The sequence below is a fragment of the Canis aureus genome, chromosome 24 (genome assembly GCF_053574225.1).
Source record: "Canis aureus isolate CA01 chromosome 24, VMU_Caureus_v.1.0, whole genome shotgun sequence".
NCBI lineage: Eukaryota > Metazoa > Chordata > Mammalia > Carnivora > Canidae > Canis > Canis aureus.
This window is the reverse complement of record NC_135634.1, coordinates 45541200-45565737: the sequence shown is the minus strand read 5'-3', so window position 1 is coordinate 45565737 and position 24538 is coordinate 45541200. Positions and strand designations below refer to the sequence as shown.

Sequence of the window (24538 nt, the reverse complement as noted above, 5' to 3'; positions counted from 1 at the left end):
CATCAGGCATGGGGCTGGGGCTTCCTACCTGGCCAGTCACTTCCTACCTTGGGTACTTCTTCCCACTTTTGGTGCCAGCAAGTTACCCAAATGCAGTTCCTCCCCCAGCCCAAGCTACCTTCATGGATTCCTTACCCCCCACCCCCGACTCTGTCCTGGAGTGTGGACGTCTGGAATCAGACCCTTCCCAACCCTGCCTGCCTGAGACCACACTCTTTCTGCCAGGGCACACTTTCCTCCATGCCAGAACAGGTCCTTCATTAGCCCAGGATTTAGATCAAGTGGAACTTTGTAGCAACTTCTCACAGGCCACAACATGGCTTTTGGCATTCTTGAGACCTGAGACCCTTGGAGAATTGGATGGATTTCTGGAAGGTGCATACGTGTGCAACACTCTGGTTCATCAGGGAGCGGCTGACTGACTGATGCTCATAGGGCCTCTGTGCTACACCCCCAGGGGGAGTACCCACACTTAAGTCTCTGAGGAGAGGGGGCCGGGGGGAGAGGGGCCATTCCTGGCCTTATGCTGCTCTTGGGGGTGGGGGACCCTGGGACAAAGGGGAGGGGTGACCACTGGTCCTGGCCCTTGTCCAGTTAAGCTTTTTGAAGCTGGTAAACAGCATGCTGATTTGGATCAGCTGCTCTAACTAGGGCTTTGGTTACCAGAGGTTACGTGGAATGAAGTAATTTAAACAGTTTCGTGAGAACTGGTCAGTTTTAGAACAGTCCTTCATAAGTGGAAACTTCTAACCCTCATGTGTTTTGGGCCAGTGCCCATCTGGAGTATCCAGGAGAAGAAAACTGGTCTTAGCTGGAGCAGAAGTGATCAGGAGCTCAAGGAAGCTAAGGAGGCCAAAAGAGTCCCTAGAAACAGCAGTGAAATCAGAGGTGAAGGAGGAACAGCTTCCCTCCACCAGCACCCACACCTAGACCCAAGGGATCAAACCATCACTGGGGCGCAGACAGTCCCGCCTCTAGTCTTCTTTCCCACTGCAAAGAGATGTAGTTCTGGCTTCTTCCCTGTCGTGCCGTGCCCGGGGCAGCTCAGCCACTATTTTAAATCTCAATTATAAAAGCGGGGCTTCCCAGGGAAGCGTGTGAAATAAAGGACGTGACCAAGAAAGGAGAGCCAGGGGCAAGCGGGGGTTGGAGGGAGGCTGCCTGGGACGGCGGCGGTGGGAGCGGCGGTGGGGCTGCTCCTGGGGCGGCGGGGCGGGGCGGGGCGGGGGGGGGGGTCCCGGGGGCGCTGGAGGGACGGGCATGGCGCTCCGAGCTGGCACATGGGGCTTGGCTGACCAAGTCAGACGACGGCCGCGCCCCGCCCCCCCTCCTGCGGTCCGCGGTCCAGCGCAGCGGGCGGCCCCGGGCGCTCGGGCACGGCGGGGGGCGGGGGCGGGGGCGGCGAAGCCCGGGCCGCGGGCAGCCGAGCGGGGACCCGCGCGCACGGGTGGGAGTCGCCCGCCCCGCTGGCCCACACACGCACGCGCGGACACACTGAGACACGGGGGCGCCCCCGGGGCTGCAGCCAGTCGCGCCGCGGCCGAGGCGCCGCCCCTTTATTCGCTTCAGGAGGCGGAAAACTTTCTCAGCGCGACGACCACGAGCGCCAGCACCACGCAGGTGGCCAGCAGGGCGGCGATGACGATGGCGGCGATGGCGCCGGGCCCCAGCGAGCCTGCGGAGGACGGAGGGCGGCTCAGCCCCGCGGCTCCGCAACCCCCGCCCCCCGCCGCCCCCCAGGCTCCGCGCCCTCCTGTCCCGCCGCCCCCCCAAGGCTCCGCGCCCCCCCCACCCCCGGGCCCGGGCCTGCCTCCCTAAGGCTCCGCGCCCTCCAGCCGGACCCCCGCCCCGGCCCGCCCCCCCCAAGGCTCTGCGCCCCCCGGCCGGCCCCCCCAAGGCTCCGCGCCCCCCGGCCCGTCCCCCCAAGGCTCCGCGCCCCCCAACCCCTCCGCCCCGGCCCGCCCCCCCAAGGCTCCGCGCCCCCCCCCAGGCCACCTCCGGCTCCGGCCCGCCCCCCCGCGGCTCCGCGCCCCCCCATCTTCCCCCCCCCGCCCCGGCCTGCCCCCCTAAGACTCCGCGCCCCCCGGCCCGCCCCCCGCAAGGCTCCGCGCCCCCCAACCCCTCTGCCCCGGCCCGTCCCCCCAAGGCTCCGCGCCCCCCAACCCCTCTGCCCCGGCCCGCCCCCTCAAGGCTCCGCGCCCCCCAACCCCTCTGCCCCGGCCCGTCCCCCCAAGGCTCCGCGCCCCCCAACCCCTCCGCCCCGGCCTGCCCCTCCAAGGCTCCGCGCCGCCCCCCCCAAAGCTCTGCCCCCCCCCCGTAACCCCACCCCCACCCGGGCCCGCCTCCCGCAGGTACCGCCGCCCTGGTCCAGACGCTCCCGCGCGGTGCTGTCCTCGGGGCTCGGCGTGGCGGTGGGGGCCGGGGGCCCGGTGGCCGCGGGCTCCCGGGCGGGGCTGGTGCTCTCCACGGGGTCCTCTCCCGACGGCAGCTCGGCGGGCTCGTTCCACAGGGTGGGCGCGGGCTCCTGCGGGCCCTCGGCTGCAAGGCCAAGGACGGGCGCTGGGGGCAGGCGGCAGGGCCGACCGGGCCGTGGCCCCGCCCCTGGGGTCAGACCGCAGCGGCCTCCCGTTTCAGCCCCTACTTGGCCAGACTGCTCCCGAGCCCGAGCCGGTGAAGACAGACGGACGGGAGGCCGAGGGAGGGAGACGGGGACCAACAGATTCTCCTAGAAAACAGCTGGGAAGACCCCGAGCCGCCGGCCGCAGAGCTTCAGGACCGTGGGCGGGCACAGGGCCTCCACCTGGGATCCCTCCTCTGAACTGCCGGGCTCCATAGGCCTGGGTGACATGACTGACACTTGTGAGGGACCCTCCCCCTGCAAGGCAGACACAGGTCTGGAGACCAGAAGACCCTGGAGAGGCCAGAAGGGGGTGAGACGACTACCCCGCCCCCCCCCCCCCCCCCCCCCGCCCCCAACAGGAACCAGGGTCCCTGCCTACCCAGAGCCCCAGGAAGTGGGGAAGAGAGGCAGACTCCTCCTCTGCTTCCCTGCCTTTGCCCTAACCTGGGCAGAGCCACACAGCCCGCAGGACATGGGGCCCAGTGCCCACACATACCCCGTGTTCTGAAGCTTAAACCCCAAGGTGACTCTGTATCCTAAGAAACTGCAAGGCCAGGACATTGCTGCTTCCAGACAGAACAGGGCCAGAGGGATGGGCAGGGGTGTCTGTGGTCAGTGAAAGGGAAGCCCCAGGAAAGGGCCGATGCTCCCCCTGCCCCCACACAAGCTGGGGCTCAGTCAGCACATCAGTCCCTGTGCAGCATTCTCTGCAGAGGCCTTTCTCTGCTCCTGGGTTGGGAGTTAGCAAGGTTTAGAGCACCCAGGGGCTCCAGGGAATGGGGCAGGTTGAGACTGAGAAGCCTGTGTGACAACTGCAGCCCCATATCCCCACCTCCGCCATGCCGGCCCATGCCAATTTCACACACACACACACACTCACACTCACACACTCAAGGATCCTGGTCCGAGGAGTCCCACAGCACTACCCCAACCCTGGACCCATCTATCCTTCCCAGACAGGAGGCCCCAGCCACCCAGTTTAAGTTCAAGACCAGAATGGCAGGCAGTCTCTGGGCTCCCCACCCCAGCCCTGAGCATCGGTTTTAGCAGGGTCAGGGCTGGCCAGTGCCTAATATCAGCTGTGATCCAGAGACGCTGAGCCCCCACGCAGTCCCTAGAATGGGTTCAGCAGGTGCCATGACAGACATCATCTCTTTGACTCCAGCTGCTCGGTGCCTAGGAACTGTTGTATCCCTGCCTCAGAGTTGAGGAAACCAAGTCTTGGGGGGGGGGGGTGCCTTTGTGAGGAGTGCTGCTGGGACTCCAAAACCCCTGGACAGTGAAGTAGCAGGAAACACTTCCCAAGAAACCATCAGGGAAGTTGTGTAGTTCATGCAGCCCAGCCAGCCTGCCTGCAGGTCCCCGAGGCACCTTTTCCTCCAGAGGCTTCACCCCTGAGAGCTCCCTCTGGTACAGACAGGCCAGGGCCAAGCTGCTTTCAGACTCACTGGCTTGCAGAGAAAGGCTGCTCTCTGGGAAGACACAGAGGTGCCTTTGGGTCTTTGCTGCTAACAGTGCCCACCTGGGGCAAATCACGAGGAAACATGAGCCAAATTCAGGGTCAGTCTTAAAATAACCATGCTTTCAAAAACATCCAGGTCATGAAAGACAAAGAAAGGCTGAAGAGCTTTTCCAGATTAGAGACCAAGGAGGTTGAATGCAGCATGTATTCCTGGATGAGGGGTCCTACGGGGTTTACTGGGGAAGAATGAATATACTTAGAGAACAGTACTGTATCGATGTCTGTGTCCTCATTTGGATAACTGACTGGTTATGTAAGAAAACATCCTTGTTCTTAGAAGCATTTAGGGCCAAAAAGGCATGATGTCTACAACTTACTCTCAAATGGTCAACATTCAGAAAAGTCAACTGGGTAGATGAGAGACAGGAAGAAAAGCAAATATGGCAAAAGTGAATCTAAGAATCTACTGGAGTTCACTGGGTTATTCTTGAAACTTTGATGTAAATTTAAAAGCTCTTTACAATCATACTGTACAGGTCTCCCCAGGCCCTGCCCCTGCAGCCTCTCTCAGGCCTGGGCTAGATCCGGTCTAGGCTCAGCTTGCAGGCAGGGACCGCTGTTCTGTTCCCCAAGGGTTACCTGAGCTGACATCCCTTTTCAGGAAACGCCCTGGCAAAGCAGATCTCCCAGGGGCAAAAGGTCCCTGGGATACAGTGTGAGGGAAGCTTCTCACTGGCAGGGCCTGAGGCTGAACCAAAATGCTGGTGTCTAGAGGCCGCCTTGACCCACTACCAACTATGAAGACCACCCCATGAAGGTGAGGGAGTAACCCTGTCAGGCCCCCGTTGTCACTGCCTGGGGGGGTGGGGGTGGGTCTACAAGCCTTGTGGCTGCTATGGAAAGTGCTGGGCCCCAGACATGCTTGCCTCAGGCTCCTAGGAGCTGAGCCAGAGAAAAAGCCTGAGTATGCCCACTACTAGGCTCTGAGGTCTGGGGCTCGTAGACTGCCTGTCTTCCCAGGTAAATGGACAAACCATTGGCTCCCACTTGCTCCTCTTATACCATGGCAGGAAGGCTACCACAGGGCTCCTGGGTACCAGGCCCAGCCAACCTGGGTAGTATTTGGGGGAATCAGCTACCTGGAGCTAGCAGGGCCCAGGTAAGCATCTCCTTCTGCCTGTTGCCAGAGCCCAAGAGCCATCTTGGGGAGAGAGGCCCTCTGACCAGGGCAGTTGGGGCACACTCAGGCCTACTCCCCTTCTGGGAGACCAATGACCCACTCTTATTCTGTTGCTCCTCACAGAAGCCAGGTCCTCCCTGCCAAACACACTGGCTCAGGCCACCTTATCCCTGCCGTGTGTACCCACTGCAACCCCTCCTCCAACACCAAACCAGTCCCTAAAGCTTGAGGGGCTGAACCCATGGGCTTCCAAACCAAAAGGGCAGGGTCCGAAGCCTCTGTTGCAACGTCACCCTGGGACCCTGGGAGACTGACTTCCCTCCCCACTCCCTGACTTCACTTCCCAATCTGTGAAATGGGAGTTGGACCGTGCCTCTCCTTGGTCTACACAAGTAGTAACTGTGCTGGCATTGCCATCGTCAGCTGCTGCCTTGGCCCCAGGGCCCCTCTGGCCAGATACAAGCCAGGTAGATCTGTGTGCTGTACCTCTGTTGCAGCTGACCATCACGGGACACCCCCAGAGGCCTGCCAGCATCTGAGTAGGCTCAGAACTGCAGCCTGGACTCAGCCACCAGCCTTCTCGTAAAGGAGGTACAGGTGCCAGGAAGAGGCCAGAGCCTTTTCTTATCCTCATCTACATGTCTGTATTTTCTCAATTTGCTATAATAAAAGGAGAAAACAAAGTTGAAAGGCAATAACCCACCTTCCCCCCCCCCCACCCCATTGTATCTTGGAGAGCCCTAAACAGAAGCAGCTGTCAGAGAGTTTGCCGGCAGGAGGGCCCTTCTAAAGAGTGGAGATGAGGGAAACAAAGCCAGGCAGAGGGACCAACACAAGCAAAGTCATGGAGGAGAGAGTCCCAGGTATGGAAGGTGAGCTGTGAGCCCCAATGGGATATTAAGTGAGAACAGAGAGACGGGTAGGACCAAGGGGGACCTGTGATAGACCAGGGTTAGCAAGTCCTGTGACTCTGACCAAGGAAACCAGAAGGGGGGGGGCTTGTGACCCTGCCACAAGCCCGGGCACAGTGGGTTCTTCCCTGGTCCCACCGCCTCCAGCTGCCCTGCCTTTCGGTAAATAGGTTTGTTTAACACTCGCTCTGACCACAGGGCCGTGAGGCCAGGCACCCAAGCTCACAGACAGCCTTTGTGCCAGCCATGAAGGGCCTTTTCATCGCTGCCCTGGCCTCCCGCCTGCTCAACCTGGCCTGCTCCTCCTGCCCCACTAGCTGCAGCCACAGGCAACCGACAGGGAGGCCAGGAGGCTGGACCTGGACCTCAGCCACAGAGCCACTCCTTCCCTGCGTGCCTGCTGCAGGACCCCAGCCCACCAAGCAAAGGGCAGGGGGCCTGTTAGGCCTTGTACACACCTGCTCAGAGCTTCTAGCCCAGAGTGGGGTAGTTGAGAACCTCCCAAACATCCTCCCTCACAGAACGGCAGGAAGAACAACAGCCAGCCAAAACCCCAAAGACTCCAGGGTGGAGTTGGCCTGCCTGTTCTTGGTAGGACACGTGGAGGGAGGTGAGGCCAGGTGAGGTCCTAGAGATGCCAAACACGTCCCCAAACATTCCTGTGGCAGCAGACAAAGCCCACCCACCCAGCCTGTGTATGCACAGCCTGATCCAGGGCTTCTGGCCAGTATCCTAGGCAGGGAGAGCTGGCTACTCAGGGAACAAGAAACTGGACAGGAGCTCCCCAGGCGGCCCCAGAACCTGGGCAGGCAGGCGCCAGCACCTTCACCTCTACCCACTTTGACCACTGGGCAGGGGTTGGGTGGGTGTGGAGGATTTACAAGGACCACAGTCCCAAGGTCTAGTCCATAGAAGATGCCATCCTACATTCAGGTCACTCTCCCAGTTCCTGGGGCATCACACCAGCCCGTCTTGCCCAACTGGTTCATCTCCCATATAAAGGGAGGCTGGGCACCTTCCCAGCCTACATGAGGGAGGTGTTTTTGCCCCAAGACCACCCTGCACCCAGAGGAGGGGCTGGGGACATTTAGTCATGTCCCCAACAGTTACTGGGTGCTACAGGAGGCCTGGCCCATCCTGAAAGCTCTTATGTTTGAATTTGGTAGTCCTATGGTCCCCTGCAAGGGAGGCAGAGCTACTGACTGCAGTTATCACCGTGATACAGATGAGATGTACAGAGAAGCTGAGAAACAGCTGGTAAACACAGCCAGAAGCAAAGCCAGGCTTCTTCCTAGGGCATCTAGAGAGGCCTGGATGCCCACAAGCAACTCACCATCACCCATTTCTCCCTGGTGTGTGTGCCTGAGTGTGTGGCTGTCCCACTAGGCCTCACACCCCCCAGCAACTCTCCCCAGCGCCATGCTCAGGTGGCTGGCATCCACTTGACACCCTGATAGATCCACAGACATTCCCCCAAAGCCTATGGTGCAGAGAAGGTCTCCCAGGGTCTCCTACCCACACCTTTCTCCAGCCCAGGACCCCCTCCCACCCACCACCTTACACACAGGGGCCCTGAAATATTTCTATTTTGGCTCTCCTCATGGCCAACAGAGATTGCTTTCTTCCAGGGTGAAGACTATTCAGGACCTGTCTGTGCTATTTCTCTCTTGAGCTTTGAAGCTGGATGGGGCCAGCCCCTCCCAGCAGAGGGCCCTAGCACCATGCCCCAGGTCCAGGGAGCCTGCCACCCCAAGCCTATTGGGACTTTCCTTCTCACCAGACCCCCGACCCAGCCATTTCATCCTCAGTACTGAGGCTAAGTCCAGTGTCCTCATCATGATTTTGCCAAGGAGTCTCAGGCCCTTGCTCTTTCTGGAATTTCTCATGGGCTGGGAATAGTACCTGAGTCCTCACTCTGGAAGGACATTTCATAAAGCCAGCAGAGAAGGGCTTGCAGGGTTGAAAAGTAAAACAACAGAGCTCTGTAGTTTCTGCCTAGGAGCCTGGGGCCTCTGGTCCTTCAGCCGCTTGCCTTGTGCCTGATGCCTGCTCCTGACTCCCAGGTCTGAAACCTTCAGATTTTAGCATGCTGGGGTAATCCCCACGTCCCCCAGGCAGCTAACGTCCCTAGCCTTGCTCCGTAAATCACCCCCCTGCTTCACGGGCCATCGTCCCCGTGGCTAGCAATTCCCAGGACATCGACTCGGCTCCTGGCAGCCTATCCATAGGAGCCCTCCACAGAATCGCCCCAAACAGCTGCCCCATCTCCTATGAAGGGCCTCTGCCCAGTAGGCAATGGAGAATGTGGCCCAAGGTGCTTCTTGGCCCTGGGCGGCTGGTGGCAGCAGAGTCAAGGGAGCACCCTTACCTGTGAGCACTGCAGGGGCCAGGACCCCGGGGAGGAGCAGCAGGGCCATGCGTAGGGCCAGACAGAATGCCATCCTGGCCTGTGAGGGTGCGCAGCTGGAGAGCAGGGTGCACCGACGACTGAGCTAGTTAACTTCAGAGCGGCGGGAAAGAGCTATCAAAGGGCTGGGAAGGGTTTTCATCAATGCAAACTCTGTCCTCCTGGGACACCGTGCCCGCCCCCCACACATCAGCGCGCGCACACACACACACACACACACACACACACACAGACACAGAGCAAAGCTTACAGAACCGACTGCTTTCCTGAACTCCAAAGTAGCCCCACCCTCAGAGAGGGAAAGAAAGAGGAAATTTCTCTCTTTGCCTCTCTCCCTCCCCACAGCCCTCTCTCTTTCTCTCTCTCTCTCTCTCTCTCTGTCTCTCTCTCTCCCTCTCTCTCTCACACACACACACACTCTCAACCACTGGAAGAAAGATTCTCAAACTTCAATGTGCAAAAAGACTCACCCAGGTTACTTGGAAAATGCAGATGCCTCCAGCACTCTGTTTCAGGGGGTCATGGGTAGGCCCAGGGATCTGCATTTTAGTGCCTGTGGCCCTGGCTTGAGAGACTGAAGCCCAGGCAGTCAGCACTGCACAGAGTCAGCTCACTCTTGGGCTCCGACGCCTGGTGGGGAGACAGCACTCATCAGGGTTTGTGAAAGAAGCACTTTTAACGCAGTTTCGATCCAAACCCTCAGTAGCTCTAGTCTTTCCAGAAAAGCTCATGTCGTTAAACTTTGCCTTGTTTCTTCTTCTTGCTCTCTGTTCTCTCAGGTATCTGAGACTTGAAACACCACCTGTGTGCTCCTGGCATCTGTGCCCACCCTGGGTGTGGTGCAGAACTTCAGCCGGACCACCCACGGCCTCCCCAAAAGCTCCATGGGTATCTAAAAAGTATATGTAATTTAACGTGTCCAAACCAACCCTGACTCCAGTGCCTCTCCAGTCCTGCTCAGTCAGTGGAACCCAGCCCCAGATCTTCCCAGATGTCCTAGCCACATAATTAAAAGTCATCAAAGGTTTTTCTCTCCCTTACTCCTGTCTAATCTCTCAGAAAGTACTGCCAGCACCCCTTACCTCACACTCTTCATGCTTTCTCCCTGAACTTAGAAAAGTCACCTTAAAGGCTTCCCTTGGCCTTGCTCGCTATTCTAGTCCACTGGCCTTGACTAGGTTCCTCCAACGTAGCAAACGTGGTCCTGTCACAGTGCCTTTCCACTTGCCATCCCATCTCCCAAAAGGCAGTCCCTCAGCTCAGTATGTACCTATCTCATCACCATTCAAGTCCTAATGAGTCAGCCTCCCATCTACCCATCACATCATTTCTTTCTAGCACTTACATATACATAAGATTCTCATTTCTTTCACCTTTTTTTTTTTTGGTGAATTTTCTGAGGAATAACATATATACTGTGAAATGCACAAATCTTATGTTCTTATGTTTACAGTTTGAGGAACTTTTATGAATGTATACACCAGGGCAAACAGCCTAATCAATATCGAACATTTCCAGCACATCAGTAGCATCCTTCCTGTGTCCACCCATCAGTACCTCCAAAGCACAATTCTGTCTTCTGTCACTATAGTTGAGTTTTGTCTATTCCTGAACTTCAAATAAATGGAATCATAGGCCATGAACTTGTTTCACTGGCTTTTTTGTTGTTGTCCGAGATTCTGTGAGATTCATCTACATTGCTGCATGTAGCAGCTTTTTTGTTTTTATTGAATAGTAGTAGTATTCGGTTATATGAATATGTCACAACTTAACCATGCTTCTATCCATTTTGCCATTTACCTGTGTCTATTTGGGTTATTTCCAGGTCTGAACTTCTATGAATACAGCTCCTATAAATATGCTTGTACATGTCTTTTGTGAAAATACACGCTAACTTCTCTTGGTTATAAACCTAATGACAGAGTTGCTAGGTCGGAGGGTAGGTAGTGTTTAGCTTCTGCAGATGTTTCCAGTTTATACTCTTATGAGTACTGTAAGCAGTGGCTCCACATCCTCACCCATACCTGGCAATGCCAGTCTTTCATTTTCTAGTCATTTTGATAGGTATTTAATGGTGCCTCATTGTGGTTGCATTTCCATGACTAACACAGTTGAGCACCTTTTCATATTCAGCGACCAAAGGAGTATCCTCTTTTGTGAATGGTCTGTTCAATTTTCATTGCCATTTATTAGAGTAGTCTATCTTTTTACATTTATTTTTGTTTGGGTTGTGTGTGTATCCAAAATAAAAATCTTTTGTCAGATAGAGGTAATATTGCCATTAGATGAAGTGTTTATAGTTTGCCTATCCCCACTATGTGACTATAAATCCCAGGATGGCAAGGGCTGTATTTTGTTCACCAATGCATCTCTAGAACCTAGCACCACCATGCCCAGCATGCAACAGGAACTCAGTATTTGGATTCAATCCATTGGGATTTCTGGGATGGAGTTAACATTGAGCATCTTCTCACTTGCTTATTCATGTTATGTTGCCTTATTACTCCCCGGGCTCCCATCCTCAACTTTTTGTGCCCTGCAATGTAATGAAGCAGCATAATGTAGTCAGATAACTACAGTTTCAAAATGACAGTTTTCAAGGACACTTGAAACTTCCTTTCTAGCTGACTTCCTGTTAGCACCTGCTAATGGGAGGCACTTGTGAGATACAAGGTGGGATGGGAGAAGTGACACTCTCTGACAGCTCTAAGAACATCAGGGACTCAGGTTAGGTGATGGTGGCTTTGGGGGCAGCCACATAAAGTTGGAAGTACAGGTTCTGGGTCCTTGCTAGGCAGCTGAAATCCAATTCCAGGAGCATTAGTTAAAAGTGCTGTGGCCTCTGAGGAATCTTTCTTTAGCCCTGGCTGATGTCGGTTGTCTAGGTGCAGTTGTCAACTTATAAGTAAACTTCCCTTCCCTTTTCCCTTTTCTACTCCTTCAGTCCTTTAGACATCCTTAAAATATATCCCTGCATTAAATCTCTTCTGTCTGAAATACCTAGAGTGAATCCTGTTTCCAAGTCAGACCCTAATACAGAGCTTTGCACCTGGAATGATCCTGAGAAACAGGCCCTCAAAGATGTGTTTCTGAGTTTGGCTTGCCACCATGTTTGAGTTTGAATGCACAGAAGACCTGATTGCCAGTAGAAAATCTGATCTGGTAACATGTGGCATGCCATATGTTAAGACTCATGTGGTTGTTTTGCATGAAGTGCCTACTGAAGACAAGGCTTAAAAGATCAAGTAGATACTGTACTTGATGTTTATAGAGGTGATGATGATATGATCAATAGGACAGTGAAATGAATTGGCTACTTGTTTTACTGTAGTGGGTGTTCACAGAAAATGACAAGTTCAGGCTTTAAATTTGAAAGCCAAGTCATGATCAAAGAACTAGAGCCCTTTTGTGACAGTCTTTAAAAAAATATCTTTTTTTCAGGGCACCTGGGTGGCTCAGTGTTTGAGAATCTCCCTTTGGCTCAGGTCATTATCCTGAGGTCCTGAGACTGAGTCCTACAGACTCCTCACAGGGAGCCTGCTTCTCCCTCTGCCTATGTCTCTGCCTCTCTGTCTCTCATGAATAAATAAAATCTTTTTTAAAACCTTATTTCTTGTGGATACAGGGCATAACTGGCTACAGATCAGGCCCCAAATCTGTGTGAATTGCAGAACTACAGTCTTGAATTCACAGCTGTGTCAATTTTCTCAGGTGAAACCTATAGCACTGATTGGACAGGAGTGAGACCTTGAGATTTGGAATGGGGATGTTTGGGTAGACTCAAACAAATTTGAGACTCTTCCACTCATAAATCTTCAGGCTTCCTTACAGAAGCAACAGATTTAGAAAAATGGCTAATTCCAAATCTGGGAAAGGAAAAGTAGATGATGAGTCTAGAATATCTCATGAAGAAAGAAGTGCTCAAAAAATGAGGGAGAGCCAAGTTGGAGGGGCACCAAATGAACAATCTATGCGTGAAAAATACTATCAGATTCTAACCTATAGTGTATGCACAGGCATGCATGGGTGTGTGCACACACGTGCGTGTGTGCATGAAAAGCTCTTCCTTGTAACAGAGTGCTAATAAGTATAAAAGGAAAGTATGGCAAGTATTCATTGTTCAAGCAAGAATCAATGGCTGCTTAAACTAGTGAATAAAAGTTTGATGAGGAGGGGTGCCTGGGTAGCTCAGTAGGCTAAGTGTCTGCCTTTAGCTCAAGTCCTGGGATTGAACATTGGGCTCCCTGCTCAGCTGAGAGCCTGCTTCTCCCTCTCCCTCTGCTCCTCCTCCTTTCTCATGAGCATGCTCTCTCTTAAATAAATAAATAAATAAATAAATAAATAAATAAATAAATAAATAAATAAATAAATTTTTTTAAAAAGTTTGATGAGGAATCGAATATTTACAAAGTCTCATAGTATCTCCCATAAAAAAAATCCTTTCAGTGGAGAAACCAGGCAGACACCACCTTAATCAAGGGATTAGAATTAACATCACCAGTAATGGTTCAAACCAACATCATCATATGTTATGATGCGTTGAGGACGTAACATCATTTCTGTATTATTCCTGCCCAATTGCATAATCTCAACCAAATCCTGAGAAAACACCAAACACAAATTGGGGCATTCAACAAAACAATTGTCCTACATCCTTAAATGTCCAGATAAGACAAAGACAGACAGAGGAACCATTCCAGGTTAGAGAAGACTCAAGAACATGCCGACTAAATACAGAAAGTGATCATGGATAGCGTACTGCACCTTTTTGTTTTCTCCTTATAAAACATATTAGCAGAGCAATTGGTGAAATATGAATGAAACCTAAATATTAATTAATAGCATTATATAATTTATTTCCTAATTTTAATAATTACACTGTGGTTATGTAAGAAAATGTCCTTGTTTCAAGGAAATGCCCTGAAATGTTTAGGGGTAAGGGACATGTCTGCAGCTTGCTTCCAAATGGTTCATAAATAAATACAGAGAGTCATCATTAAGAAAAACTGATTATCCTGAAAAACTGATAAAGCAGATACGGTAAGACGTTAGCAGTTGGGAGTGAAAATCACGTTGGAGTTCTTTCCACTCTTCTTCCAAGTTCTAAGTCTTGAATTACTCAAAATAAGGTCTCCCTTTCCTCCCAAGGGTCACTATTTTTCAATGACAAATGATGCAATAATAGGACCTAGACAATGACCATTGAGGAATGTTAAAACTGCTACATGAATGGTCAACAACAGACCGGTTATATATAACAGACGGTTATACCATTGAGGAATGTTAAAACTGCTACATGAATGGTCAACAACAGACCGGTTATAATGGGTGAGTCAACTCTACAGCCATGGGATGGACTGATGAATTTTGACATAAGGAAAATATGGGACAGCCAGACAAAACCACTTGCTGACGTGACTGATGGGATGCAACAGGATGTACACCATGCCAGCAATGAAGTATTCCTTGAAGGGAAAGGGAGAATCTGAATATAGTCAAGCCTCTAGATCTGACTCCTAATATACAGAAAATGTGAGAGAGGAGTTAATTGATACTATAAAGGATGCTCCTTGCCGAATCCAATATAGTATGTTCCATGGATAAATGATTCCATTTTTTCAATTTCATTTTTGAGGAGGAACTGGATTGCACCAAATGAACTTCATTTTGATTTTGGTTCAAACTTTTAAAAAAGACACCTTTAGGACAATATGAGAAAATGATATATGGACTGGGTTTAGATATTAATTATCAACATGGTTAATGTGATACTCGCATATAGTCTTTTTTTTTTAAAGATTTTACTTATTTAAAAAAAAAGATTTCACTTATTTATTCACAAGAGACACACAAAGGCAGAGACAAAGGCAGAGGGAGAAGCAGGCCCCATGCTGGGAGCCCGATGTGGGACTCGATCCTGGCACTCCAGGATCATGCCCTGAGCTGAAGGCAGACGCCAAACCGCTGAGCCACCCAGGCATCCCTGTTCTTTTCTTTTTTCAAAGGCATACTCATTAGGGTGCCTGGCTGGCTCAGTCAGAAGAGCATGTGTCTCTCAATCTCAGGGTTGTGAGTTCGAGCCGCATGTTGGGTGGAGAGCTTAAACAAAACTTAAAAAAAAAAAAAGGCATCCTTATCTGTTACCGCACACATTAAAATATGTGACATATCTAGAATTTGTCTTAAAATAGTCTAAGAAGGGGGCACCTGGATAGTTCAGTCAGCTAAGTGTCCAACTCTTGATTTCAGCTCAGGTTATGATCTCAGGGTTGTGGGACTGATTCCCATTGTCGGGGTCCACACTGGGCATGGAGCCTGCTTAAGATTTTCTCTCCCTCTCACTCTGCCCCTCCCTACCTTTAAAAAAAAATAAAAATGTGAAATAAAACAAAATTGGTAAAATGTCAATTGTTGAAGCTGGATTATGTTAGGTAGGAGTTTGTTAATACCAGTTGCTGTAACTGTTTGTGTCCCCCCAAATTCTTATGTTGAAGCCTAGTGATGGTGCTTGGAAATGGGGCCTTTGGGGGTGATTAGGGTTAGATTCGGTCATGAGGGGGGACGCCTGGGTGGCTCAGCGGTTGAGCATTTGCCTTTGGCTCAGGGCTTGATCCCAGAACTCTCCAATCAAGTCCCACATTGGGCTCCCTGCAGGGAGCCTGCTTCTCCCTCTGCCGGTCTCTGCCTCTTTCTCTGTATCTCTTATGAATAAATAAATAAAATCTTAAAAAGAAAATTAGGTCATGAGAGTAGGGCCCTGACAAAGGGAAAGATGATCTTTAAAAGATTGAAAGATAAAGGATTAGTATCCAATATGTATAAAGAACTGATACAACTCAACAAAGACATGAATGAACATTTCTCTAAAGAAGACATCCAGATGGCCAAAAGACACAAGAAAAGATGCTCAAAATCACTCATTATCAGGGAAAGGCAAATCAAAACCACAATGAGATATTACCTCACATGTGTCAGAATGGCTAGAATCAACAACACAAGAAACAACAGGTGTTGGTGAGGATGTGGAGAAAGGGGAACTCTTTTGCACTGTTGGTGAGGATGGAACTGGTGCAGCCACTGTGGAAAAATGTGCAGGTTCATCAAAAAATTAAAACTAGAACCTCCCTATGATCTAGTAATCACACTACTGGGTATTTACCCAAAGAATACAAAAACGGTAATTCAAAGGGATATATGCACCCGTTTACAGCAGCATTGTCTTCGATAGCCAAATTATGAAAGCAGCCCATGTCCATTAAAAGATGAATGGATAAAGATGTCTCTCTCTCACACACACACACACACCATGGAATAGTACTCAGCCATAAAAAATGAATGAAACCTTGCCATTTGCAACCACGTGGATGGAGCTAGAGTATAATGCTAAGTGAAACCAAATACATATGATTTCACTCACACGTAGAATTTAAGAAACAAAACAAATGAGCAAATGAAAAATAGAGAGACAAACTAAGAAACAGACTCTTAACTAGAGAAAACAAACTGATGGTTACCAGAGGGAGCTGGGGCGGGGGTGGGGGACAATGGGTGAACATAGGTAAAGGGGATTAAGAGTACACTGATTCTGATGAGTACTGAGTAATGTATAGAATGGCAGAATCACTATATTGTACACCTCAAACTAATATAACACTGCATGTTAGCTATACTGGAAATAAAATAAAAATCTTAATTTAAAAATAAATTCTTTATAAATAAATGTCAAAAGGTGGATAAAGAGAGACATGAGCTCTCTGCCACCCAAGGACATAGCAAGATACCTGTCTGCAAACCAGGAAGAGGGCCCTTTACTAGACAGAATCTGCTGGCACTCAGATCATTGGACTTCCTAGACACTCCTAACACTAGTCTACTTCTATGTAGGTTTGAAATTTTTCATTAATAAGAAAACCTGAACTTGGGATGGGGGGGAAGCTAATTAAAGACAAAAGTTGCAATAACCTCAGGACTATTAAGGATTCAGACCCCTCGAGAATGAAGGTACAGGGCAAAAGAACATGGAATGAGAAATAAGGAAATAAGTTGTACATTATCACCCATAGCTTGTGAGCTGGTACAGAGACAAGAACTGTAGCAGCTAAGTATATGTTATTCACTGCCTATTTTAGATGGTATTACTCTCTTCTTAAGAGGGTTTTTTTTTTTTTTAATATTTTATTTCTTAGTAATCTCTACACCCCACATGGGGCTCAAACTCACACCCTGAGATCATGAGCTGCATGCTCCACCAACTGAGCCGGCCAGGGGCCCTTCTCCTTGCTTTATATATTTGTAGATATAAACCAATTTTTCTATATTCATGTTCACACACACAGTATCCAGGTGAGATTGTTAAGTGAACTGGAGAGACATTAGAAGAAGAAATGTGTGGGAAATATCAGAAAGGGAGACAGAACATAAAGACTCCTAACTCTGGGAAACAAACTAGGGGTGGTGGAAGGGGAAGAGGGCGGGGGGTGGGGGTGAATGGGTGACAGGCACTGAGGGGGGCACTTGACGGGATGAGCACCGGGTGTTACTCTGTATGTTGGTAAATTGAACACCAATAAAAAATTAATTTATTAAAAAAAAAAAGAATCACCTAGAAATGGACAGAATGACTGATGGGATCACTGAATATGGTGTTAATGGTTTCCCTACAATTACTGATCAATCCTTCAGTAACTTTACCTTTATCCATTTTGCTACTAACCTTTTCAACACCAACATTTTTCCATTTCTTTTGACTGAATATTTGTTTTATGATGGGACCCTGAGCCATCTAAGGCTTAATTTCATGTTACTAGAGAGTCAGAAAATTAGGTAAGTGACTAAGCCCTATATGAGGCTCACCATACTTGCATTTCAACTTAACTCTGCTTCAGGAAAACTGCAAAGGTTGATTATCATATATCATCCAGAACCCATGCTGAAACACAAGTGTTAAATCTGAAAACAGTGTGGGTTGGCAGTATGCTGCAAAGATGTGTAGATGCACACACAGATCGCACTCACAAACTCTGGAGGTCAGAGCAGTATCAGGTAGGCAACACTTCTCTACTCACAGACTGCCCATTCTGTACTTCAAAATAATTTCCGATGCTAGGTCCCACTCCAAATTAGAAACTCTGGTCATGGAGCTTAAGGAATGATTTTTGCTTCAAGTTCCACAGATGATCTGGTGCTAGCTGACATACAGCTTCATATAGAACCTGTACCACACTGCCTCCCTGCGGGCTACTTCTATGCACTAATATTAAGATGTCCAAGAGAAATTTTATCCCTATTTAATAATAGTCTACCGTATTGAGCCTACATGAGCCTACAAACTCCCTTCACTCTGGCAAAATGGCCTACAAACACTATTTATCAAGTATTTTATGCACTGGGCACTATACCATGCACTTGCATTTTAAGTTTTTTAAAAGATTTATTTATTTATTTATTTATTTATTTATTTATTTATTTATTTACTCATTCATTCATTCATTCATTCATGATAGAGAGAGAGAGAGAGAGATGATAGAGAGAGAGAGAGAGAGGCAGAGACACAGGAGGAGCGAGAAGCAGGCTCCATGCCAGGAGCCCAACGTGGGACTTGATCTCGGGACTCCAGGATCACGCCCTGGGCCAAAGGCAGGTGCTAAACCGCTGAGCCACCCAGGGATGCCCTGCATTTTAAATTATTGATCATAACCACTTGATAGTTTCCATTTTGCAGATAGGGAAAAAATACTTGCCCAAAGTAGGTGGTAGGACCAACATTCATATCTGACAGTTTGACTCCAGCAACTCCATTCATGAAACCAGTTGCAGGTTCACTCCACAGGATACCTTAAAAAAAAAAAAAAAAAAACCCCACCCCAAATCCAGACTCTGTGCAGAAGTAGGAGATGCCAAACACAGCAAGGCTGGGCCTTTGGAAATTGCTCTGGTACCCCAGCTCTGCACAAGAATGGAAAAAGAACCTCCTCATTGGAAAACACTGAGATCCTCAGTCCACAGACCAAACTGGGGTAGTTTGCTAGACTTCCTTTCCCATGATCAATGTGTACAAACGATCCCCAATTTTTCCAACTTCAAAACAGAAAATTAGAGCAAATTAGTGTTAGAGACTAACCACCAATGCAATATCCATTCTCCCCAGTTCTTAGAAACAGCACCCCAATGGTATTTGGGGTGGTAAAGTGGTCAACTAAAATCTCCAAATTTCCAGTCTTCCTTGCAACGAACTATAGTTACATATTTATGTTCTAACCAATAAGACTTTAGACATTGGGAAGGACTCCCAAAAAAGCTCCTATTTATGGAGGACTAAGCAGGGAGGAGTGCTCCTTTTGCCTCACTCCACTCCCTCCTCCTGCCTGGAATATTGGGCTGATGACTGTTGCTCTAGTAGTCACCGTGGACCAAGAGTGACCATGAGTATGGAAGCCACAATCAGGATGGTGAAACAGAAGAACCCAGGTCCCTGAGCAACATGCCAGCCTCTAGATTTCACTTGAGAAATAAACCATCTTGTTTAAGTCACTTTGTTTGCTTTTCACCTTCTATATGCAACCAAACCTAATACTAACCCACCAACAATTTTCAGGACCATTTCTTGCTCTAAAAGAGGAATTCAAAGGAAAAAGTAATTTTTCCTAATCTACCACTCCTACACTTGAGGAGAAAGGAAACAATCTTTAAGAAATTATGGCTCTGCTTAAGATCTGAACTGAATTTTTAAGACTTTGTTTATTCATGAGAGCCACAGAGAGAGAGGCAGAGACACAGGAAGAAGCAGGCTCCTCACAGGGAGCCCAATGAGGGACTCAATCCCCAGACCTGGGATCACGCACTGAGCCGAAGGCAGACACTCAACCACTGAGCTACCAAGGTGTCCCTGAACTGAGTATTGAAGCTATTATGAGTTTCATCCTCATGGTGTCATCCCTTTGCCAGCAACAAAACGGGGGGAATGATAGATTTTAGGCTACATTGCAGCAGTCAGGGAAAAAGCCCACTTCTCTCCCCTTGCTTCCTGGCATCTATGTGCTGTTCCTCCCATACAGTGAAGCATAGCTATGTTGTTTTAGTTGCAAAACATTCCCAATGACTAATCCCCAGAGGGAAACTCCCCCCTTGCAGGTTCCTAGTCCACAAGTGGCACTACCAAGAGCTGTATAGGTTCTTCGTTCCCAGGACATCCAATGACATCCCTAAAATAAACATCACACATGTGGCTGCTTCGAGGTTCCCAGGCTCCCCACCGTCCCAGCAAGGAGACTCATTAGGAACCGCCTATACTCAAAGCAGGGCCAATTCCATTATCTCCAGAGCTGGGCTTTCTTTTTGCTCCATGAAACCCATCAACCAGGAGCTCCAGCTTCCATCTGGAATATGCTCTTGGTTAGAACTTACTGTCTGGAGTGTGCATGCCTGATGCTCTTGTGAGGAAATTCTACTTCCCACACACTGGAAGCACAGGAGAGAAATAGCTTCATTTCACGGTAGCATTTCTGTCAGACATATAGACTTTTTATTTTTATTAATAATGCAGAGAGGGCACTTTGTATAAAATAAATTTCAGAGATTCCTGGGTGGCTCAGCGGTTTAGCACCTGCCTTTGGCCCAGGGCGTGATCCTGGAGTCCCAGGATTGAGACCCACACTGGGCTCCCTGCATGGAGCCTACTTTTCCCTCTGCCTGTGTCTGCCATTCTGTGTCTTTCATGAATAAATAAAAATCTTTAAAAAAAAAATTCCAATTCTTTACCTGATCAATTAAAAAAAATACTGTTTGTAGAAGGATACACTACTACATATTTATAAAATGGTTGCTTAAAAGATAAAGCCAGAAGTACTATTAATCTATCCTGAGGGATTTAAAGTAATCCCTCAACTCAGAGCCAATGGAGAGTTAAAGTTCCTTGATGCATATGCAAACTAATTTTATGCAGATAATTACCCAAAATGGCAAGGACATCTCCCACCCCACATGCTCTTCCGACAATGTGACCTTACTTCTTCCATCAGGATGGAAAGGGTCTCATGTTTCCAGCCCCGAGTCTCAGTAGCTGTGTGAGGATTTTGACAGTGACACTATATGACTTCTGAGTTTAGGGCAGAAAAGGTGATGCAGCCTCTGCTTGGTTCTCCTCTGGCAGGGAGCCCAGTGCCACCTAAGTCCAACTACTCTGAAGATATGCTGATGAGGAATATATAGTTCCTCTAGCTATGAAGCTAGCTGAGCTCCCAGCCAACAGCCAGAATCGAATGCCACTAACATGAGTGATCCATCTTGGCCAACCTTATCAAATCTTTCTAAGATCACAGCCCTGTTGACATATGGCCACAATCAGGAGACCTCACAGGAGAACTCCCCAGCTGAGCCCTTCCCTAAAATAAGGACTCATAAAGTTACCAGCAAAATGAAGAGGTTGTTCTAAGTAAGTTTGGAGTAATTTGTAATGTAGCAACAGTATTGAGAACACCACCTAGGGGAAAGTCTCCATAATAAAGCTATCTGGTCTGGGTATGGTCTTTTTTTTTTAAGCCTCCAAATTAAGTAAAAGCAAACCATGTACAAAACAAATACTTTAAAACTAAGAGTTAAGATAATTAGCAAATTAAATTTATTGAAAGGGACAGAATGTGGTAGTTGGAAGTCCGTGAACAGATGAGAATGTGAGAAAGAGCAGGAGGGGTGGTTTCTTTCCACTAAGTGGGAAATTCCTCAAGTAGAAGCAAGGTTCTTGGTGAAGTAAATGCAATGTTCCATGATAAAAATGACTTTGCTACCCCAAATCTGCCTACCCCACCCCAAATGTTTGTGTTTTAATTTTTAATTTATTTTTATTTTCCCTGAACAAGCACACAGTGGAGTCCAGTTTGGAAGGTGTGGGTAGGCTCTGGAAGGAACATTCAGAGGGTGTGTCTGTGGTATGAGGGCAAGAGACCATCCACAAGTCAGCAGAAAGGGACAGTGAAAGGAGTAAAGACATTTGGTCAAACTTACCATGTTTATCTTGACCTCTACATTCCCAAATACAGAACCAGCCAGTGTTCCACACCCTGGCAGGAAAGGCCATGGCTGCCTCCATGTCTCAGGGGCTCACGTGTCTGGAGCGTCTCCACGGTGCCAAGAGAACGGTTTAGTGCAAGACTTAGCCTTGACAAAGGTGAGTACAAGAGGCACTCAGACAGAATACCACCACGTTTTATTTAAGTTCTTTTTTTATTTTCCTCCACACTGGCAAAATTCCGAGGGAGCTTAAAGTTTTGTAAACATTTTAACTATCCCTCTTCCCCACCCCCCCACTTTTGAATTTACAAAGCAAAGGAGAGCAGGAGTCCCAACTTTTAATGGTTCCCCATCTCCTCATGCTATTTGATCCAAAAACTATATACAAGTTTGTAGCAGTCTCTGTATAGTTATTGTACATGTTTGGGAGGGAGGGAGGGAAGGAGGCAAGAAGGGATAGGGAGAATGGTGATCCAAAAGAATAAAAATAGAAACCAAATATAATCAGCCAAAACCAAAATGCTCTCAGAGCAACTCCAGCCTTCTTCAGGCAATGATGACAGAAAGAAAAGGTGCTCTACCAGGAGCCACCCGAACCACAGCACTTCTCACACAGGGACGGACGGTCCAATGGCTCCAGACCAAAGTGTGACTGGCAATTCCAGGTGATGTTCTGCCGGGGTTGGGGAGGCAGGAAGAGTGTTTGTTTATAAATAGGGCTTGAATACATTTATAATTGAAGTGAAGGGGTATTAGGAGGCCATGATCAGAAGCCAGACCAGGCTTCTCTCTCCCATTCTCTCCCATCCCCTCCATCCCACTGCATTCTCCTGTGTAGTGGTTTCCCATGGATGAAGGTCTTAAAGATGGTCAGGTTTTGTATGTTTTCTTTTCAGAAAAGGCAAACAACTTGCCACTCCAGAATCTTTAAACAAAACCTTTTGGGGCCACAGCAAGACACACACGCAATGCTCTGAGGAACCAGATGAAATTCCGGGCTTTTATCAGAAGCAAAAGTTTATCCCTATCCAAAGTGAAATTATACAAATTCATACATATGGTAAAGATCCTAGCTGCCTCTTAAACGAGACAAATTTTCAGCAGAAAGGCCCAAAACAAACTGGTCCTAGTCCTCTGAAGTAAAAATATTTATGGGAAAAATCAGTTTTTGTAAGAAAGGAAAAATTAAGAATAAGTCCTTCTCCCAGGCCATAGGGTTTCCTTTGTCCAATCAGGTTGGCATATGCTAAGGGAGAAGTCAGCTTGCTTGGAAGTCACTATCTAATGAAGAAAAACATGAATCCTTTCTCCGAAAGGATGTTCAGAAAGAACAGGCGAGGGGTGTGCAACATCAAACCAATCCAATCTAAACTCCACCCCACTCAGGGCCTCTTCTGATGCAATCCCAAAGTTAGCAGTGGCAATGCAACCTTCAGACTGGGGGTGCTCTGACTGTCTTGTCGGACACTCAAGTCACAGTTCATGGCATGGTGCTGCTGGCCAATGTCTGTTACCATTAACTCTCTTCATGATTGCACCAGTTAGACCCCTTGCCCTTGGGTGGGGGAGGGGGTTAAAAAGAAGAAGAAAAGAAATAGAAGGGAAAAAGGTGACATAAGAAAGTAAATAGCTATTGGCAGATCCCAACACACTTTCTGGGACACAGTAGATGAAATCACGGCACAGTAAACAGGTGCTGCCCAAAATCAGCCTTGTTGGGGAGTAATCCCAACTGCCACCCCCAAGACACAGGGTCCAGTCCACTTATCTACAGTCTGAGATGCTCACCAACAAAAACAGTTTAAAGAATCTTGGACACAAAGGGCTAGAAGAAAAAGCCTGAGATGATCGGTTCTGTGATTTGTTGCAGAGTGATAAAGAGTAAATGGTGAGTAAGTGTTGTGTCCAAAGGTGGAGAATCCATGGTCAGCGGAGAGGAGAAGGAAGGCCAGTCCACTGGCAGGTGCTCAGTAGTCATCCAAAGTCTCGATTTCACCCATATTGAGTCGCTCTGATGAAGCATTGACTGAAAATCCTGCCGGAAAAAATTGGCAATGAGTGACCACACCGAGACAATCGTGGGGATGAATTCCAGACAGTGGGCTAGAATAGAAGTCTCTTGCATTTTAGTATGCCATAGGGATACTAAAGAAAAGAAGAAGGAAGGATAAAGGTTGGAGAGAGGTATTTCTGCTCTTCTGATGAGAGATTCTTTGTTTTTATTTATTTCTTAGGGTTCTGGTGTAATTTAAGTAGGGAGGAAAAAAAGAATTGCAAACTAATGCGTCAGAGATTCCTGAGAAGAATCTGGGCTGTGAGCATGTGTTAAAGCTAAGACAGGCTGGCTAGTGGGGAAAGTTCATTCGGGAGGTGAATCTTAACAGAGATGGGGGCTGGGGAGGGGGGGGCAGGAATAACACACACCAAACACTTTGTAACTATCCAACCATATGACTGTGACATCTAAGTGGTAGTAGTACTACTTCAGTCCCACTCACTACTGGGAATACTTTTTCCCCTTATTGGGTCAAAAGTTTTTTCAAAATTTTGGCCAAGAATTTTTGCTATTTGAGGGTAGGGGGTGTTTTAGGGAAGATCCACTACCAAATCCTTACAACCCTAGATATTCTATCACAGGATAGACTTTATTCAAATCAACCTATTATAAATAGACTTGTAAAGGAAAGAATTTCAGTCTGCCATACTGATTAACTAAAATGCAATCTGGTTTAGAGAAAGCAGTATGAGCACCACCACTGAAGGCAATGAGCAGTCCTCACAAACACTACCAACATTTTGAAAATCTGATCCCATCTACCACATGTATGTAATCTTTCTATTAACTCCATAATCAAACATTGATAAAAAAGTATTATTTAACAGGGCTTCTTTGTAATGAGCGGCTCTCAAAAAGCTTTCAGTTCATCCACCCTAAATGAAATCTCAAACTGTT

The 24538-nt window shown here is 48.5% G+C and overlaps 2 protein-coding genes across 9 annotated transcripts in view; both read right to left on the bottom strand.

Moving 5' to 3' along the window:
- Positions 1 to 1451: 1451 nt before the first annotated feature.
- Positions 1452 to 21720, bottom strand: SNORC (secondary ossification center associated regulator of chondrocyte maturation). Its single transcript, XM_077869267.1, has 5 exons — positions 21580 to 21720; positions 9051 to 9210; positions 8542 to 8705; positions 2356 to 2538; positions 1452 to 1675 (listed from the first exon to the last, which is right to left on the bottom strand). Exons 3-5 carry the CDS (start codon positions 8612 to 8614, stop codon positions 1566 to 1568), a joined length of 366 nt encoding a protein of 121 aa, XP_077725393.1. The 5' UTR covers positions 8615 to 8705; positions 9051 to 9210; positions 21580 to 21720; the 3' UTR covers positions 1452 to 1565.
- Positions 21721 to 21762: 42 nt separating this feature from the next.
- The window catches only part of GIGYF2 (GRB10 interacting GYF protein 2), a 136232-nt gene continuing 133456 nt past the window's right edge, over positions 21763 to 24538 (bottom strand). For all 8 annotated transcript variants that reach the window (XM_077869258.1, XM_077869259.1, XM_077869260.1 and 5 more), the window contains one exon: positions 21763 to 23620. In XM_077869258.1, coding sequence (XP_077725384.1) covers positions 23553 to 23620 — 68 coding nt within the window. In that variant the 3' untranslated portion in view covers positions 21763 to 23552. The remainder of the gene's footprint in view (positions 23621 to 24538) is intronic.